General features: G+C 27.8%; 2 protein-coding genes across 2 annotated transcripts; both read right to left on the bottom strand.

Moving 5' to 3' along the window:
* Nucleotides 1-11635: 11635 nt before the first annotated feature.
* On the bottom strand, nt 11636-12884 carry LOC145840378 (uncharacterized). Its single transcript, XM_082947623.1, has one exon. The coding sequence runs from the start codon at nt 12849-12851 to the stop codon at nt 11919-11921; it is 933 nt and encodes a 310-aa protein (XP_082803749.1). The 5' UTR covers nt 12852-12884; the 3' UTR covers nt 11636-11918.
* Nucleotides 12885-14393: 1509 nt separating this feature from the next.
* On the bottom strand, nt 14394-15207 carry LOC145840379 (winged helix repair factor 1-like). Its single transcript, XM_082947625.1, has one exon. The coding sequence runs from the start codon at nt 15197-15199 to the stop codon at nt 14408-14410; it is 792 nt and encodes a 263-aa protein (XP_082803751.1). The 5' UTR covers nt 15200-15207; the 3' UTR covers nt 14394-14407.
* Nucleotides 15208-21222: the final 6015 nt, after the last annotated feature.

Genomic DNA, 21222 nt, shown 5'->3' with positions numbered 1-21222 from the left:
TTAGTTAGTTGTAAAAGTTATAGATATAGAAGCTAATAGTTCTATTACAGAATTTTTTAGTCTACTTAACATTACTCCGTTTATTTATACTTTTGTACGTATTTAATTTTCGTAAATATTCTAACTTGTTGTGTTTATAAGTTTAAAAGTAATATTAAAACTATTTTAATGTAAAAATTTTCTAGGTTGTATCATGCTAACAAATAACTTATATCTTACACTACGAGTTAATTCTATCAAAATCACTTTAGTATCAGCCGTACAGTTTATTTACTTTAGCAAATAAAAAATAAGTTATGTCACGTGTTTTTTTTTTGTTTAAGTTTTACTCACTTGTGGACTGTCTGTTTTTGTGGAAACACCTGAACAACAAAAGTTTGTATCCAGTCCTTTGGATCACCTGAGGCACACATTTTGGTTTGTACGCAGAAACTTTCGACACGTGAGTGTTTACACTTGCGCTGTTTGAAACATTGTTACCCACGTGATTGCTGTGAACTATTTGGAAGTGACGTTGTTGTTGGTGACGTTGCACCAGTTGCTTGTAGCTTCTGAACCGGTGATGACGAGTAGTGACACGTGCTAGAACGTCGCTGAAAAGTGATGGAAAAGTTTAAACAATTTTAATTTTTAATAGTTATGTTTGAAAAATATTGTATTTATTTCTTGCTAAAATACTCATTACTCATCGTGTATGTCTGCCTCATGAGTCCTAATAAGGACATATCATCTTAGAATGGTTTGTTGTTAACGGTCGTGCGGTACAGTTTATTGGTAAAGTGTTAAAAAGTATATTAGACATTTTTTGTTGTTTCCTTTGTCTAAACTAATTGTAGTTTAATATATACATTAAGGTAAACTTTATGTTTAACAAAGCTTATAAATTTTATTATTCACATTTATACTTCGATTACCTTTGTTTTACCTACAAGCGTTACTAAAAAGTACAAAAGAAGCTCAAACTTACTGATCTACTTGTTTTTAAAATTTTAAATTTAGAATAACGTTTTTTATAACCCAGTTAAAGTTTGACTCTTCATGATTTTTTACACATAGTTATAACTCCTTAGTAATGAATACTAACTAGATCACTTTATTTTACTTTAATTACATTACAGAGTTTTAATATAAAATATGCAAAAAATATGTTTAATTCATTATTAAACGTACCGTTTGTTTTTAACTGCTTCTGAAAAAGTTCCGGACATACATACAAAAATCAAAACAATTAAACCAAATAATTTTACCATGGTAAATATTAAGTATAACTTTATACGTTTACTTTTCTAAAAGTAAAAAGTTTTTAGAATAACACCTATATAATTATTTGATTTAACTAAAAAGAATACTCAATTTACTGGAATGTAAAGAGCCTATTCTAAATAGAGTTGTGCAAATTAAATATTTTATTCACGACCGGTTTCGGTGGCAAAAATTAAGACCTCATCAGGCAATTTTTTTTATTTTGCTTGAAGAGGTCGCAATTCTATGCCATTGAAACCGGTCGTGATTAAAATATTTAATTTGCACAACTCTATTTAGAATAAAACCTAATAAATTATTTTTTAATCTAAATAACTGTAAGCAACAAATGCCAAAATTTAAGATACTTTTAGTTTTAAATAAGAACTCACTGACTACATAAAGTTTTTTTATTTTTATAAGTTATAATTAGTATTACCAATAAAACAATAACGTAAAATATTATAGATACACAACTAAGGTTATATATATATATTCTAAAATTCTACAGAAATCTGAAAAAAAATTTTTAAAAACAGATTCAGTTAAATTTCACCAGACATACTTCTTAGATAGTTGTTTTATGTATATAATTTAGTAATGATGAAGAACTTTTGTAATAAAATTAAAGATAAAATATAAATTTAATGTATATTTAAATAGTTAAATCTTTTAAGTAGTTAATAATCTTGTACATGCTTATTAAAAAGCAAAATGAGTATAAGTATTGCTGTAAAATGCTTTGTATTTATACATAAAAGATTTCTTTGTAGTGTTATTATACCATTATATTAATGATATCTATTGTTTTCATAAACATAAGTTTTTGTTGAAAATAAACAAAAGACTAATTAAATAATTTCTTACTGAGTAACTTCATATACTTATTAATATAAATAATTCTAAACGAGCTTTAAAAACTTGGTAAAATTTTAGGTATTTACAACAAAAACATAATAAATATATTTTTAACAAAGACTATTATTAACAAAAGCAAAAAAATTTTATGAACTATTTAATTTGTTATTTCATTTTTTACAATCATTTAGAAACATCTATCAAAAAACAAAGTTTTATCTGTATATACACACCATTGCTTAGTATAAGAATGGAGCTACTCAAGAATTTCTTATTAAGTTGTAGAACTAATTCCAGCATCAAGATTTTTCAACCATTTTTTAAACTGGTGTGTACAGTAATTAAGAATTTATAAATAAAAAACCAGTACTTTAAGACTAATTAAGTTTAACAATTTGACATTAAAGTTTTTGAATGTAATTATTTCAAGTATAAAGTTTACTTTCAAACTTTTTTCAAGCGTAAATTTAAAATTTAACATCTATAGAACAGTTCTTTTAAAACTAAAATTTGTTTTTAAAGCTGATTTAGTTCAAAACTAATGTATTATCGTTATTATTATTACTATTATTATAAGGAAAGACGACTTAAGATATTTTATTACTAGAATTTAAAGGAGTTTACTTTACAGTAAGCAAATAAACATTAATAAAAAAAGCGTCATATCGTTTAATTATCTAAATTTATTAATTTGGAAATAAAATCATTAAATGTGTAATTAAACGCTACACCAAAAAAATTAAGTTTAAGAGGGAAATTAATAAAAAGGTTTAAGAATAGTTATGCTTTCATTTTTTTTTAACAATAGTGTACAATAACTCAAATTACAAAGAAATGTTTAGTATTATTTTCGTTTTAAAACAAAAATTATTACAATATTTGGTAGTTTTTTAAACTCATTCACATATTCGTTTGAAGTTTTTAAGTGTTTGCTTTTAGTTAAAAGTAAAAGTTTCTTTTTTATCAGTGTTAAAGCAAATAGTTCAGTAATAGAATTCAAACAGTTAATTTAGAATTTTAAGTTATAGTGTACGGTTTTCTTTTAATTTGAAATTAATTCAGGTTTTTTAACTTATTCAACTACATACAATTTAACAGTTTTTTTTTTAATTCTTATTAATTAAAACTAATTAATATATATCATTTTTTAATTACCTTAAATTTAAAATAACAACTGACGTAGCAGCTTAGTTAATACAAGACTTATTGTTTTACTGATTACAAAGCTACACTTCTTAATTTTTTAACTGATTAGTTAATCTAGACAAATTTAAACAGTTTTTAAAAACATTAAATGTTTACTTAGATTAAAAACAGTACCCTTATTAGTAAACAAACGTTAAAACTTAGTAAAATATAACTAATGGTTTACGTTTAAGCATAAAAAATAATTCAGATTTATTTTGCTTAACATTTTTTAGAACAGCAAGTTAGATAAAAATAAAGCTTTTTCATTATTTGAATAATCAGCTGTACTGTTATCTGTTCTTTATATAACCCTAACTTACAGTCAAAGCGTTGTCCATTTTGTAAATTTACATATTGTTTAAATGTAGAACATTAGTTTTAATTTAATATATGAAGTTTTATTTTATACGTAAATGTTAAATTTTTTTTGGCAACATTTTTTTTATTGCCAATACATGACAACTTGGTAAGAGATTAACGAAAGTCTAAGTATAATGTAGCACAACTTTCCTGTTACATGGAAGTTGTTAATACAAACGTAATGTGTTTTTTTGTTTAAAGTTTTGTATTTACATAAAATCTACGTATTTTAAATTTTTTCATAAGCGCATTTTTTTCATTCTAAATATATACGTTTCAAGACTAGAGCTCACATATAAACAACAAAAAAACTTAGTTTAGTTGACAATAATAAAATAAAATTGAAGTAAAATACTTTTTAACCTTGTTAATTTTCTTGTTTCTTTTTAAACCGAAATACCCTTTAAATAGTACTTCTTAAACAATAACAATAGAGTGTTTTTTAAACAGTTATTTAACAATAATTTGTTTCTAAAACTGTTAAAAGTCAACAAAAAATTTTAAACAGATGGATAAAACAACATTGTTATTATTTGTTCTTCTAATCATAATAGAAAATGCAGTAAGTTCTCAAAATGTATTATGTTCCTTTCCTGGACGAAAGTATGAAATGTATCCTGATCAATGCCTTACAAAAAGTAAGAATATTTAATTAAAAAACAAATAGTTTGTGCATAATTTTTAGTTGTTTTTTTAAGTAAACTTAAACCTTTCAACTAAAAATGTGTTTAGTGCTGTAGGATTTATAACTTGTACTCTGTAAGAAAGTAGTCGGCAGCCTTTTATCAGCAATAAAGTGGGCTAAAGTCTATAATAATAATAAATTTGCGGGCCGCTGTATTATTGTTTTTTTGAGCTAAAAAATGTTTAAGAACCTAGTTGTTATAAAACATCTATGCAGTAATCAACACCATTAATACCTGCAGCTAAAGTAAATTAAACTTGCAATCACTTTTCAATAAATATAGGTAGTATAAACAAATTTGCGAACCATAGCATTTCGGCTCTGATTTTAAGAATTTATGCAATTTTTTTTTTTAAACTAATTGAGTTTACAAAAAAAATAATAACAACACATTTTTGAAGAAGTCAGCGAACCAATCATAGATGTGCAAGACGAAAGCTCAGTAAGTTGTTCTGCTAGGTTCGTCCAGCTGCTGAACAGAAACATGGTGTTCAAGGTGATGTTCGGTATGACTTCTAATGAAAGTTAGTTGCGATCTGTATCTTGATAATTGTTTTTAAATTAATTAGTTCTTATTAATTCAAAGTTTGTTTTCAAACTTATTTGATAGTTGATTAGTGTGTAAACGGTATAAATGGACTGAAAGAAATTGTTACAATTAGTTTTTTTTTTTTCTCATGTTTATGACGTTTGAATATATGAAACTAGATAAATAAAACAATAAAGGACATTATTACAAACCAAAAACGTTTGGTGTAAGAATTACTCAAAGGAATCAGAATAAATCAACACTCGATTGGACTGAAGTGAACCAAAGTTATAGAATGGACGTGCCTTTGTACGAAAACTACGATCAGGTACTAGTTACTTTGGTTTTTATAAACAAATTCAATTTAACTTGGAGAAGCATTTATTTAAGTTAAATATCCCAGAAAACTGTGTTTCAATATCAGTGGTCGAAAAAGTCTTTTTCTTTTAATTTTCATATAAAATTTCTCGATGTATACGTATACTGAAAAATTTTAAATAGCAGTGTTTACAAACAAAAGTAATTAAATGAATACCAAAGCAACTAAATATAGAAATTGTATTCCCTTTTGCATATAAGATGAAACTACTGTGTTAAACTTTATTATAGCACTTACATCAATAATATCTTATACAGCCACTGAACGTAACAACTATTTTGGACACTCAACCTTTTGACAGAAGCTTCAACGTCACTATAGATATAACACGAAGAAACGAAGATCATGGCAACCATCTTGATTATCTCGTTTGCAGGCTGAGTGATCTGAAACTGGATGAAAGTTAGTAATATGATTAACATATTGAAAAAACTTCTAAAACTTATAGTTTTTTTTTGTGTTTACTATAATGTCAATTCTTTGATTTTTTGTAATCATGGCGTCGCGTGGTCTTTTTGTTAGGGATGCTGCAGATTGACATTTTCAAATTAAAAAATCCTCTAGTTTGAAACATTTGTATTAAAATCATAAAGGTAATATGAAGAAAAAATAAATATTTCAGAAAAAAAACTTGAACATATTTGTTTAATTAGATAATAAATAAAATACAAAAAGACTTATATTAAAAAATAACAAATATCTCATACCTTTGTGTATCATCACCCTTTCCTAACAACTATGGCTACTTTTATTTTTATTTATGTTGATGTAAGTTTCTGTATTTGCACAATTATAAAATTACTTACTTAATTTTATGATTTTTCTAACTAGAAAAAAAACAAAAAAACATTATGTAACTTAAAAAAACGAGGTTGCCCCTGCTCGAGTTGCTTCAGCTCGAGTTTTTCCTGCTGGAGTTGCCCCTGCTCAAGTTTTCCCTGTTTAAAGTGCTTCTGCTCGAGTTGCCTCTGCTTGAGTATTTCTTCCTCAAGTTTTTTTCTGCTCGAGTTCAAGTTGTCTTATTGTTCTTGCGTTGTAGTAAATTTTAAACAACGATCATGATTCAATTCATATGGTATTGAAAGTTCATGCAGCTCCAGAATTCAACTTTTCAACATTTTTTGAAACTTGGAAACATTTAAGTTGCAGCTGACGCAGATTGAGCTTGCAGCTCTATTTTACGAACATTTTGAAAATCACATACAAAAATTTGAAAAAAACTAATTTAGCAGGATAATTAACGACGTTCATGAACACATTTGGCTGTATTTTTTGTACAATTCATGATAGCATAATTTTTTTAAGCTAATATAAAAAATGTTATATCACTTTAAAGCTCAATTCCTCAACTTTTGAATAAAGTTACTTTGACGTTGTACAGCTAAAGCAGGGGCCCATTTAAAGCAGCGTGTTTAAAGGCTTTAACTCTAAAATCAAGAAAAAAAATTGCATAATTTTTCATTTTTTTGGTGGAGCTACAGCTCCAGCGTTCCACCCCACGCGACGCCCCTGTTTGTAAAGGTTTACTAGTTATCAGGTTTATATAATGATGTATATCACAACATAAACAATCTATATAAAAGTTGCTTTTACTTATTAAAAAATCGTTTGAAAAATGTGCCTGAAAACTGCTTAAAACTTAGTAAGTAGTTTCAAAAATCCTCGTTGAAATTAAATCGTTTACTATATTTACTAAACGCAGTTTGTACTTATCAATAATTTAAGAAACATCTTGATAAAGATATTTCAATATTTAAACTTGTATAAAATTGTCAATTATATTTTACAGATATCTACGGAGGCATTCCAGGTGTTTCAGCTATAAAGTTTACAGCTCAAGCAACCAGTGGTTCTAAACTAAACAACGGTCAAGCTAACAAAGCAAGTAATCCGTACATACTGCCTCTATATACTAACTCAAGCAACGTAGTAAATGAGAATATACAAACCGAACAAGTTGTTAGTGAACATGATGCTAAAAGTTTGTATGACAGAGTAGTAAATCATGTTAACAGTGAGGTTCTTAATGATCAAGAAAATAGTATCAACTACAACTCGAATTCTCATAAGCAAAACAATTTAGACTACAGATATATTACTAATTTGTACAAAAAACAAAACAATGAAGATAATTTAGGAAAAGGTTATGTGAACTCAAATGAAAACTATGTAAACAAAAACAATTTAGACTATAGATATACTACTAATTTATACAAAGAACAAAATAATGAAGACAATTTAGGCGAAAATTATGTGAACTCAAATGAAAATTATGTAAATAAAAACAATTTAGACTACAGATATGTTACTAATTTGTACAAAGAACAAAATAATGAAGACAATTTAGGCGAAAACTATGTGAACTCAAATGAAAAACATGTAAATAAAAACAATTTAGACAATAGATATGTTACTAATTTGTACAAGAAACAAAATAATGAAGACAATTTAGGCCAAAATCATGTGAACCCCAATGAAAAAATTGTTAGTAAAAACAATTTAGACTATAGATATGTTACTAATTTGTACAAAGAACAAAATAATGAAGACAATTTAGGCCAACAACTTGCGAATTCGCGAAAAGAATTGAATAATGAAAACAAAGTCAACTTGAATGAGTTACGGTATTCTAGACTGAAAACTTACACTGTAAACTCTCCGTCATCAAAAAGTTACTCAAAACGAACAGCGAAAAGCAAAGTTGATCAAATAGGTAAGTTAAAAATTACTAAATGAGATGAACTTTGTAAAACGTTTATTTTCTACTACGTACTTATTAAACTAAATTCTTAAATTTTATTGTTACATAAAAACAGATGGCTTGTAATGTTTGTTCAAAATATTTAGCAAGTTTAGATGATCTTGAACATTTTGTTATTTTCAAAAAAAAACTACTTGTGAAAACTTTTAGCATTTAAAAATTAGAGTACACAGGTTTCATATCTAAACAAATTTGAGTAAAGTAGTTTAAAATCAGTAGAGTATTTACGTAGTACAAACGTTTTGGAATTTAAATTTTGTAGCAGATCTTAATCAATTTTCAAAGTAAATCTATTATTCTGTTGTATGAATAAAGATTAAAACTTTTAAAACAAAATAATAGATAATCCTAACTTTTTAGTTTAAATTCTAAACAGTACAAGTATTTATTGGGGTTATTTATTCAGTTGAAGACAAAACTGGAATTTTTAACTTATGTATAAATATGAAATAAGGCACTTCATTAAACATGCTTACACTCTTAGAGTTTTTCAACAAGTTGTGTATAAGTCTAATTAAAAAACAGTGATAACATAAACTAAGTAACGTTTTTTAAAATATAATTCTTAAATTAAAAAAAAGCTGAAGATTTTAGACAAAAATTACACCTTAGTTTAAATACGACTTTAAAGTAAATATAAACTGGAAGTTATATTCATATAGCTGACTTTTCTACTCTTCTGTATTAAAGGTACACAACGTACTAAAACTCAGAAAATTTCACAGAAAATACAGTGTTTAACATTTCATCAGAAGAGGATTTGAACTTAGCAAAAATTAAATTCTTTGAAATAAATACCTTAAATTCAAAACTAATAGAAGAAAACGAAAAAATAAGAGCTGAAAATGAAAAGTTAAAGCTCGAATTATTGCAAAGAACTAGTACATATGATAGTGCTAATGTAAATATCACTAAAAGTATGTGTTTAAAAGTTTTTTATTGATTAGTTTATCAAAAATAACTAAATAGAACAATTTTTAATTAAAATTAAATCTAAAAAACATTTTTATTTTATGATTAATGCTTAAAATAGTTGTACTTTAATTGTATTTTAAGAGTAATTTACGTATAAACTTTTTAAAAATCACAGCAGATTTAACGTTCTTAGTCAATTTTTGTCAACATAAAGTATATATATATATGTTTGAATACAAATATTTAGTTTAAATATACTTACAACATTATTTTAGATTCGGAAATTTTTGAAGAAAATAAAGGAGTTAGTAAATCAGTCATTGAAGCAGTTTTTAACAAGGCTATTTCAAATGCTGAAAACTTAAACAAAACACTAAACGACCAAAAAAAGACCTTCAGAAGCCAATTCGCAGCGCTGAAAAATCAAATGGAGCAGAGGTCTTTCGCGAACGACGTTGAAATTTTCAACTTGACCATTCCGTCAAAACCGCAAGGCGTGAAAAATTCTGAGTTTTGCCTTCAAAACGCGTTCAAAGTGCTGAGAGGAATCAGTGAAAACGATTTGAACTACTGCGAACGGGTGTCGAAAAAGAGCATAGTCGTTAGCTTTGTGAGAAAATCAAAAAAGGAGCAAATGATGGAAAATTGGCATGAATCAGAGACTTCCAAGCATTCAAAAGTCCGGCACAGATTCACTGAATACTTCAAACAACTGATATCTGAAGCAAAAAATCTGACGGAGCTTTACAAAACTCATCTGAAAGGACCGTTTTTCGAAGTTGACAAGCTGAAAGTCAAAGAAGCCAACTGCAACAAAACTCACATCATTTCAAGTGTTGAAGACTTGGAAAACTTGAACATTTATGCTTATCGAAATTTTAACAAAAAAGCAAACGAATTAACAAGTAACACCAAGCAATTTTAATAAACAAATTTATGCTGCCAATACTAACTTCAAGAGTTCACAAGTTGAATAGAATTACTTGTTTTAATTACAATAAGTGTTTTATATTATGTTCGCGCAATTATCCTTAATAAATAACTTTATTAAGTTTGTTTTAATAGGTCTTACAGGACTAATTTCTATAAATAAAAAATAGGTAGTATAATTTGTAGTAGAAAAAAAACATACAAATGCATTTAAAAGACAGAATTTCAATAAGAAGAAATTGTTAGCTACACTAAAGAATTTCAAAATTGATTTTACTTATATTCTGAGTATCATATGTTGTTTACTTTTTACATTTAAAGATGTAGTTTTACAGCTTCTAACTTAATACAAAAATAAGTAGTAAATACTTGATACAGTGAAATACAAACGCTTTAAGTGCTTATTTCTAACAAACTATAAATGGATATAATATATTTTGTATTTAATAAAATTAGAATCAATAACAGTTCTTTAAAATGTAGTTTTATAGCTAATTATCAACAAACTTAGTACTATTAAATTTTAAAAATATATAAGTCAATAAACTGCTCATATTCATAGTATTTGTGACATTTAAATCAAATATAATATACAGAAAAAATAGTTATTTAAAAAAAAAATTGGCTGTTAATACAAAATCCTAATTTTATTAGTACTTTCAATGTTAATCTTTTTATGGATTAGCGAAGTAATTAAAAAAAAAAAGAAATAAAAATATTGAAGGATGAACATTTTTTACTCTTTCTTAAAACGTGTCTTTATATAATCAATACTAAACTACTGCAAGGTCGGCTTACTGAAATATATTGTATCTAAAAGTTCATTTTACAGTTTATACTATTTGGAGTCTTATAGAAAGAATACTATTAAAATGTATCATTTTTTAAACTTCTATTAAAGCTTGTCCAGTGGTTTCTACTTACCAAGTCACTCACTTGCAGGTAATTTAAAAAGAAGGTTTTCTTTCTAGTAAAATTGAAGAACGTTATAGAATTTTCAAGCTGACAGTGATTTGTGGTTTTATTTATTCTGTCGACTGTTCTAAGCATTTTTCAGTAAAATAAATTTACTTGTTCCTGTTATGGTAACTCAAAAGATATCAACTTTCGTAACTTTATTATAGAATGAGTATCTCAAATAGCAACATTTAATTGCTTTTATTATCTAGAAACTAAACACTCGAAGATAAAATAAAGAAGTTTGAAAAAGTTAAAAACCTATTAATAAACCCCAAATAAATAAGAAAACATAACCTAAATGTTTTTTTTTGACTCATTTTAGGTTGCCATGTTTTATTTATGTGGTTTTAAAAACCCTACAAGCATTAGCTAACATTGAAAACTACAATACCATTGAGCAACAAGATTTATTTGAATAACCAAAAACGAAAAGAGCAAAACAGTGTAGATCGCTAAAAGTACTTACTGCAATAATTATATAACTTTTTATTAAGGCATGGTTTTCATAAATAAAAAGAGGAAAAAAAAGTATTATCTTAAATGAATAGCTAAAATATCATAAAGTGCACTTAAGTTTTTAGCAACGAAACTTGTTAAGTACAGAAGTTATTGTTATAAACCATAAAATTTTACAGATTTAAAAAAAATTGTAAATTCAGTTTTATCAACTATTAAAAATAACTATGATTATTGTTACAATAATGACTATCATTTTTCCAAGAAAAAGAACAATGTTGACTTAATTTTGTGAAAATGCTTTCTTAGGAGCATAAAAAATAAGTTTTTAGAAACAATAAATTTGTCAAGGAGATGCTTGTTTTAGTTGTTTCAGTAAAATTAAACTAAACAATGTAATCAAGTAGACTTAATAATTATTACAAAACATAAATACTTTAAAGCAGCATATAGGATAGTAACACTACTAATCCAAAATTTTAACAAAAAACTAGTAAAATAAAATATTAATAATACTTACTGAGATAGTATTTAGATTGAATACACGTGATTTTTCATTAAACTACTTTTAAAACTTTTAGGCAAGCAACAGCAGCAAATACAAACTCCTTGCTCCATACAATTACATCCCGCAACTAAAAAACGCATGAAACGTTCACTCGTCGTGGATCTTCGCGTCATCGTAGGGACTTTCCCCATCGCAAAACTCATCATCGTCGTCGCTGTCATTGCACAGGTAGCGCATCATGACGAAGGAGCCGCCCATGGTGACGAGCAAGGTGACCAGGACCGCGGCCACCTCGTGCCACTCGTCTCCCACCGGCACGCTGAACCGCGGCCGCCCCTTGAAACCCACCGACACTTTCGCCCACTCGCACACCTTCGCTCCGCGGGGGCAGGGCGCGGCGTAGGTGTCGGCGTTCCGGGACGCGCAGACCCGCTCTGCGGTTTCTCCTTCGGACGGTCGGCAGTGGAGGTAGACTTTGGGGTCAGGCAGGTCGATGCGCACGCTCTCGCCGCTCGCCGACGGCCTGTGGTACCTGAGGTGCCAGGTGACCTGGGTGGAAGCGTGGCAGGCGGGGTGGGAGGTGTTGAGGCGGGAGTAGGCGAGGAAGGAGTGTTCGGAGGACTCGAACTCCGGCGCCTCGACGTCGATGTACTCCGGGAAGAAGTACTTTCTTCCTCCCTCCTCCCGCTCCATGGCGTACACGTCAACGTACAGCGACCTCGGCACTTTCTCCTCCGCCATCACCCAGCACTCGCGCTCGACGGCGCCCCTGGCGTTCACGCAGCTCTGCACTTTCCGGTGGAACCCGCCAGGCGTCGCCACTCTGTAAAAATTTTCTCCCTCGAGCAGCTTCGCCACTTCGCCCGTTTCCCCGCTCGCCCCCGACTCCCGCCACTCTTCCCCCCTCAGCCGCGAGCCGCTCCTCGTGTCGTGACGCGCTTCCGCTCGCGCGAACTCGCCCATGACGTCACCGACGCCGGTGTACCGGTGGCATGGCAACGGCGCGAAGCAGCCCGACAGCGATGCGAGGGAAAGCAGCAGAGTTGTTGCGAGAATGAACTGAACGTCTTTCGGCATCATTTTGGAACTTTTTTACTCTTTTCAATGCATAAAAATTAAAAATATTTTAATTAGTCTACAAAATAATTTTTGAACAAAATTAATTGCGGTACACAAAACTTAGTTGATGTAAAATTTAACTGTATAAATTTTACAATTCATTGCAAATTACAACACAATCTAGTAGAGTGTGAAAATTCTCATTTAATGGTTCATTTTTATAATAAAGATCTTGTAATCAAAAAAATTATTTATTTTACAAAAATATAAAGATAAAATCATCAAATAATTTAGTCAACATCGAATGTAAATTTTTGGTATATTTTAAGAAAACAATTTACAAAGTGTTGTTATACATTTATTATGTTATTGATACTTTTTTATAAGTTTTATTCTTGTAAAATCGTAAAATTGAGGTTATCATGTTCAAATATTTATTTAATAAAAACTTTCAATAACTCATGTAGATAAATGTAATTAAAAAAAATTACTCATTAACAAAGCTCTCTTTTCTATAGAAACTTGGCCCCTTTTTTAAAGCTAGGTCACCAAAACTAAACTAAATTTGTAGCTGGGTTAGTTTTAGTTAAGGAAAACTTATTTGGCAAAACTGTTTTTATTCTTAAACCTTAAACTCGATTAGACTATCTTGCAGTGCAGAATTACAGTAATTTTTTAAGCTCATGTTAAAAACAATACAAAAATAATAATTTAAGTGCAGAAAATTTCATAAACAGAAAAAAAATAAACATATGTAAAACAAATTGTGTTAATAACGAAGCTAGTTTATTTGACACTTTTTATATAATAGCATAACTAGTGTTCAAACTAACTAACTTACTTAGATTTTATTTTAGCAAAAGTTATACAAAAAAATAAGACCCTACAAATAAAAAAAAGTTTATTTATTTAAAAATTATAATCTACAAACTGAAGCTAATTTGTTAAATAAATCAAACAAAATAATACACTTTTAAGATGACTACTTTAAAATAGATCGTATTAAAATTTACATATGGATTCTATGTGCTTCTACTTTATAAATAAGTATTTGGTAAAAGATAAGGTAAAGGCAAGAGCAAAGGGTAAAAAGTTAAATAAATTAAAAGAAAACGCTTTTAATTTTTTTAAGGTTCAACTTACTTATAAGTTGGTTTTTTTTATTAAACACTACATACAATGTAAGTTAGGTATTAAACAATTAAATAACTAAAACTGTAAAAAAGTTAATAAAAAAGTGGCATGAAGAATTTAAGAGTTCAAAAACTATCTATAACAAACTAATATTACTTTAAAGCAAACTTTCTAACTTAATATTAATTTTAAAAACTCTTACTAAAAACAAAAAGTAGAATACAGTAATCTACATATAAAACTTTTAGGATTTCAAAACTATAACTAAATTATTTACATAAACTAAAGCAAAAAGATAAAACATAAAATAAAATAAATAATTTTAATGAATTTAAACAATATAATAAGATTGTAAAATTCATTAAAAGTTAAATAGTATTGATAATAGTTATATAAAAAATATTTATTAATAAATACGCTATGGTATTGCAACTCAAAAAATTTTAAAGATTTTGCTTTGAAACTCTTAAAATTTTTCCAGTTGTGCTATCAACACATGTTAGTATATTAGAGCCTATCAAGTCTAACAGCAGGTAAGTCATACCCAACTTTGCGTTTTTAGGACACTTGCGCTTCAAAAGCTCACTGCAGTTAACTTCCTGGTGCTTGGACTTTTTGACTATGTTGACTACAGCTTTCCTTCCGTCAGTCAAACTCATTATCAAGCCGCCGACTCTCGGCACTGCGATCCACCACTGATTGAAGTCTTTGACAGTGAGCACGCCAAACCTGATGAGCTCAGTAACTTCTTCATCGCTGATCAAATACTTGCTCATCAGTTCCTTTCCAACGCTGATGTTTGTGCAGTTGGGCACTACTTTTTCCGTGTAAATTTGCAACGCTCTTGACATTTTCTTGTCCCCGTTTCTCTTTTTGTGCAGGTCTCTGATGTCAGTCAGGTAGTCTTCGGTCAGCATGACGCAGAACTGGCCGGCCCCCAAACTTGTTTGGAACATTTTGATTGTTCCCTTTGATAAGGCGTTCTGAATATGTTGCTCCACTGTGCTCTTGTCACCAAAGATGGGGTAAAATTGACTTTTGAAAGCTACTTTGGGAAAATTAAAAGCTTTACCAAAAAGCTTGTAGTTGTTGTACAAGTAAGGAATCACTATTTCAAAGTCAGTTGACGTTGAAATATTTGTTGGAACAAAATCAACTTGGTCTGAGTGAGAAGCTTTCAGCCTCTTGTTTGCTTTTAAATGGTTAGCTTTAAAACTTGCAAACCTTTTCGCCATTTTGATTGCATTAATCAGTTAAAAGCTTCTAAAAAAGTAGTTTTAAGATATTACTGCGTCTCTTTGACACTATTTGTGTCAAAAGTAAACCACAATTAAATGTATTTACATCAATTATTTTAGGTGTTGTAATTAACTAAACTACAAGTATAATTTCTGACTTAATGAAATTTCTAAAGTTTAAAGAAAGTTTTCAAACATTACTACAACATCAACTCTACAAAATTGATAAAATTTTAAGTTTCAATCTTTGAACTATTAAATCAATATTTTGCAAATTAAAATGTATTTAAATTTATACTTGTAAGTAAAAAGTCAAAAAAATGTAAAAATTTGAACCATTTCAGACAAACTTTATACAAAAGTTTATATCAGCAATTAATTGATTGTTTCTAGTTAATATTTGCTAAAACTTGGTTTATATGTTTTCTAATTTTACAATACCTCAGTTTAGTAAGTGTGGTAAGCTAATTAATTATTTAAAAGTAGTTTATACATATCTATAGTCTTTTTGTTTTTTTTTTGTTCGAAAGTACAGTAAACATTATAACACCTTTAAAAGGTGCTTAAAATGTTAAGTTTACTTAAAATTGCAAGCTGTTTATTTTTACAATTTTAACTAATGCATGTTTATATTAGGGTGCATCTGGTTTCAGGATTGCTACTCTTTTTATCCTTAGTGAGTCCTGATTAATTTCTCTAGATCCTAGGTTTCATTAAAATTTTAAACAAAAAAAAATAAAATCAATAAAAATCTAGTCTTTGAAAAAAATGGTTATTTAATATCAAAATATTGAAACTGGAAGAACTAAATCTAATTCAAAATCTTGAACAAAACAAGGCTGAGATTTTTTACAAAATCTAAAAACTATTCTGAGATTTTTTACAAAACCAAACTGGCCTGAGTTATGGTGAGTAATTTGCAAGCTTGTATTTTGTAAAATTTTATTGAAGCAATAAGTTGCTTTTAACAGTTAGTTCATAATATTTTTTTTTATCAGAATTAGAATACTCAATCTTTTTCTTAAGGAAAAATTAGAAGAAAAATTAAAATATAAAACGTTTTTTTTTTGTTGAAAAGATCTAAACATCTATCTAATTCTAATTAATTAAATTTAATTAATTTAATTATATCTAATGAACTTTGAATTCCTCGTGTGCTAGTGTATTTTATTTAGTTAAATGTCAAACCGAACAGATCCAACTTACAAAAATGAACTAACAAAATTAACCACTTATTTCTAAATTAATAAATGAAAGTCAAATCAGTAGCAGAACAGCTGATTTTAGTAAAAAATAAATTATATTTAGTTGTAGTGTTAATATATTTTTTATTTTGTTTAACATAAATATTTTCTTTTTTTTTGATTTTAATGGAACAAATTTTAAATTTGCATTTTGTAAACATAAATATGATGTCAGTAGATAATTTAACTGAAGTTTTTTTTTGGTTTTCTTTCTGTTTTTATTAATCTTTTTATCTATAAGCATCTTAAAGTTTAAAATTTTTGTTATAATTTTCAAAGTTTACTGTTTGTTTCTTTATATAAAAATAGGTTCCATAAAGGACACATACAAAATTGTGTATGGTACATCACCAGGTCCATCATATAGGTACAATTGGTAGCAAACTGCCAACTTACTTGCAAGAACAACTTTGTATGAATCAAATAGGCAAAAACTAGTAGCTCAAAAAATGGTGATGAAAAACAGAAGTTCTCTTATGCTATCAAAATTGCTTTTAAAGAAGTGACGTTTCATTATTAAAAGTCTGCTGTTGCTTTGAAAAAGTATTCAGCATTTAAATTTGACTTGGAGAAACTACTAGAACATCAAAAGTCATTAGTGAAAAAATAAAGTCAAAGGAATTGCGATTAGAAAAAACATTGTTAAAAATGACTTGCATTATCTTAAAATCATAACAACTGACCAAGTAGCTATTTATGGAATTTTAGTCAAATTAAACATCAGAATTACAGTTTTCCATAATTTTTTTTCAAAGTTTCCCAAATTACTTGTATTTTTCAAGTTCAAGATTATACCAGGATTCCAATTTTGTTGGCAATCCTGAAACTATAACAAATTAAACAAGTAAAAACAAAAAACACAAAAACTGTTATACATTCAATATAAACAAAATTAATCAAGAATATAACATTTCTTAAATTACACTAGCTTGCTTAGCAATTAACTATTTTACTTTTTTTTTATCTAAATCAGGACTTACCTGATTACCTATCAAATATGATAAATGTTAAATATTTAAAATAAAACCTTCCGTATACTTTGAAATAAAAAAATGGTACAACCAAGAATAAAATTTGAGACTTTTGTCATCTGATCCAAATAGACTAATCAATTTATAACCTCAAAGATAAAAGTTACTGCAGCAATGTCCAAAAAATAAAAATATCTCCAAGCAACCATTTTTAATTTTATGTGTTCAAAGTTTGCCTTTTGCAACTTCAGCAAAGTATATTTAACCTAGCATGCACTGTTCATTAAAACATGCACAAAATGTTTTATGTATAAAATTGTAATCAAGTATATGCTTAATCAGTTTTCCAAGTTTCCACTCAATTAGTCAAAAAATCTGTCTAAAGTGACAAAAAAATGTCTTGAGTCATCATGTGTTTTTTCAAATCCCTAAAAAAGTTTATTTTGAACTTATAAAATTAAAATTAATTGAACAAAATAGCTTATATAATAACAAAATATTGAAACTAAACCAATTAAATCTCATTAAAAACATGTAAAAAATAAGTCCTGAATTTTTTTTTTAATCTTTAATCAATTCAGAGTTTTTTTATAAACAAAACTATCCTGAGTTAGCCTGAGTTTTAAAAAAACTTCAAAATATCCTGAGTATTTTGAGTGTGGGGCAACCCTATTTGTACTATTTTCATAGTTATTTTCCATGCTTAAATATTTCATACAGCTATAAAAACAACTAAACTTAAAAAAATATTTTTATTACCAAAAACAGTGAAACTAGATTATCTGCTGTGCACAAAACTTTTACATTTGATTTACTGTGGAGCTAATTATTTTTCAGTGATTTATATTGTTGTGTAAAATTTGCTGTACACTTACAATTTATCTTTAAATTTATAAGCAGACTTTATATATGCTAAAAGTAAGTTAGAACTAGCTGTGAAACTGAAAACTTCACATACGAAAGGAAAATGCACTGTAAAATAGTGAAAAACAAGTGAAACAAAGTCTAACTAAAAACTAGCTTTAGTTTTTCATGATAAAAAACTAGCATGAGTTTTTTGAGTGTGTGGCATACCCTATTATATCATAAATATTATTATTATACAGTTGGTAAATTAATGATAAATTTTCTGTTACAGATGTTAACCTTGAATTATTTTCTGATGATTCCTGCTTAAGTTTGCAACATATTGGTCCTAAGTTTGTGAATAATATCACTAGTAAGAAATTGAGAAAAGTAGATAAATGGCCAAGCGATAATTGGCTGTTTATAAACTTTTCAAATACAAAATGTTTATTCTGTTATGGAACTTTTTATACGTTATTTTAGTTTAATGACAATGGTTTTGTTATTGAACACAAGTCTTATTTTTTAATATTATTTTGGATGACAAGCTAATTTGGAGGTCCCATTTAAGGTCCCTCAAGTTAAAGCTTTTAATCTCAGAGTTGTTTTGTGTTAGTTGAGATACTACCTGAATACAAGTACTTATAAAATTATGTAATTTAGTTTATTTTATCCCCACATTCATTGCTGTAAACCTGCTTGAATAGGTGCTGCTGACTTTTATTTGAAACAAAAGTTATTATTTTTTTAAATGTGAGAAAATTTTGTAGCATTTACAACGGTTGCCTTTCTGTGAGTCAAAAAAACTACCCTGAGTCATCCTGATTTATTTTTTCAAACTGTTTAATCTTCTTTTGCTTCTGGCGCAAACTAATTTACCTCATCTCATGTTCATTTTTCTTCTTAATAACTAAAAGGAAGATTTTATGTGTATGCTTTTACGTTAGATATTCACTAAACTTATGAGAAATACTGTTTTCAAAGAATCAACATTTAAACATAAATAAATTGATATTAAAATACAAAATTTGTGAATAATTTTATGTAACCATGTTAGTTACCTTTATATATAATTGAAAATAGGTTGAAATTTTTTTGACACTATCATAAACTTAATCTTTTCCATATTAATTACTTACTTGAATGCATTTTTGTTAACTTCAGTTTTAGGTTTAATATCAACTCAAATCATCATAAATATCAATTATAGATTTGAAACAAAAACTACACTATTATTTATAAGAATAGTTAAGAACTAGCTGCAAGGGCTAAAAAATTAATTGAGCATTTCAAAATCAGTAAAAATCATGTTCTTTAACAAAATTGGTTATATAAAATAACAAAATATTGAAACTGGATCAACTAAATCTTATTTTAGATTTAAAAAAAATATTTTTTGAGGTTTAAAAAGTCTTAATACTATCTTGAGATTTTTATGAAAAATCAAAACTAATCTGAGTCATCCTGAGTTTTAAAAAAGTCAAAAAATCTTTTAGAACTGCAAAATACAGGGTTCGTGCGCGAAATTCCTTTTCATTTAGCCTGACAGAGACCTATTTAGCCTGACATTTTTTCAAAGTAGAAAAAATCACCTTAAGAAGGCATTTTGGGTATCGGGGGGTCTTAATTAGCAAATTAACGCAATAAAAGTATTCACAAAACTACTTTTAAAGAAAATAAAAACTTAAATGAATTATTTTTCAACATCTATCAATCCCTTACCCAGCAACTTGAATATTTTTAACTGATCATTATAATTTCTGCTTCAATGAATTCATACCTTTATTAAATTTTGGGGCTTAGTTACATCCACCACTTATCACCCATAAACAAGGTTCGTGTCAATTATTAGTTGAATTCGTCAACTATAAGTTACATGACTGGACCAGAAGCTTTTATTAAAACATAAATGTGAATAAGTCTGTAAAAGAAAAACAAAATGTAATTTAACACATCTCTCAAAAACTTTATGTTATCATTAAAGCATCTTAACTTTTAAAATAACTAATTAAAATAATCATGATATTACATAAGTAATTTTTTAGTCTTGTGAATATCTCTAATAACTTTGAATAAACAGAAAATAAAATATATGAACAAACTGCTAAGAGTATTAAGGGCATAGGGGGGGGGGGGGGGGTGTAAACACCCTTTTTTGGTTTTTGATCTTATTTTATATAGTTTTTACTAAGCTACAAGATGGTTTTTACAGATTTAAAAAATTCAAAACAACTTTTGAGATATAGCCGGTCAAAGTCGGAGCCGACAATAGGAACCTTATGGGAGGCGCAAACTAAAACACCAAAAATAGACTATTTCACTAAAAATCTATCTTCTCCTACGTTTTTTGAGATAACTACCTCAAATTTTCAGGAGATGTTCCTTGATTTATTTAGAAAATTCTGTCGGAAGGAATTTTCAATAAAATTTAAAATAAAAAAATCATATAAAAAAACAAAAAAAAAACTGTTTTTTTTGTTTTTTTGTTATAAATTTTTTTTTGAATATTTTTTTGAAATTCCTTCCGACAGAATTTTTTAAATACTGTAAGGAACATTTCCTGAAAGTTTGAGGTAGTTATCTCGAAAAACGTAGGAGGAGATAGATTTTTAGTGATTTCTAGTTATTTGCTGTTTTAGTTTGCGCCTCCCATAAGGATCCTATTGTCGGCTCCGACTTTGACCGGCTATATCTCAAAAATTATTTCGAATTTTTTAAATCTGTAAAAAGCATCTTGTAGCTTAGTAAAAACTATATAAAATAAGATCAAAAACCAAAAAAGGGTGTTTACCCCCCCCCCTATGCCCTTAATCTATAAAGTATTTGGTATAAAGCCTTTATATTAGAAATTAAAACAGTTTAACCAACTAAGCTCTGAAAAACAAAGCTCATGTAAACAAATTCAAACAAACAGTCAAGTTGTTGAACTAAACTAGAATGTTTAAACTGTACTTTTTTA

Source organism: Thalia democratica, chromosome 7, assembly GCF_965202585.1.
Source record: "Thalia democratica chromosome 7, ktThaDemo2.hap1.1, whole genome shotgun sequence".
Taxonomy (NCBI): domain Eukaryota; kingdom Metazoa; phylum Chordata; class Thaliacea; order Salpida; family Salpidae; genus Thalia; species Thalia democratica.
The sequence above is the reverse complement of the archived record's forward strand: the minus strand, read 5'-3'. Positions and strand labels throughout refer to the sequence as shown.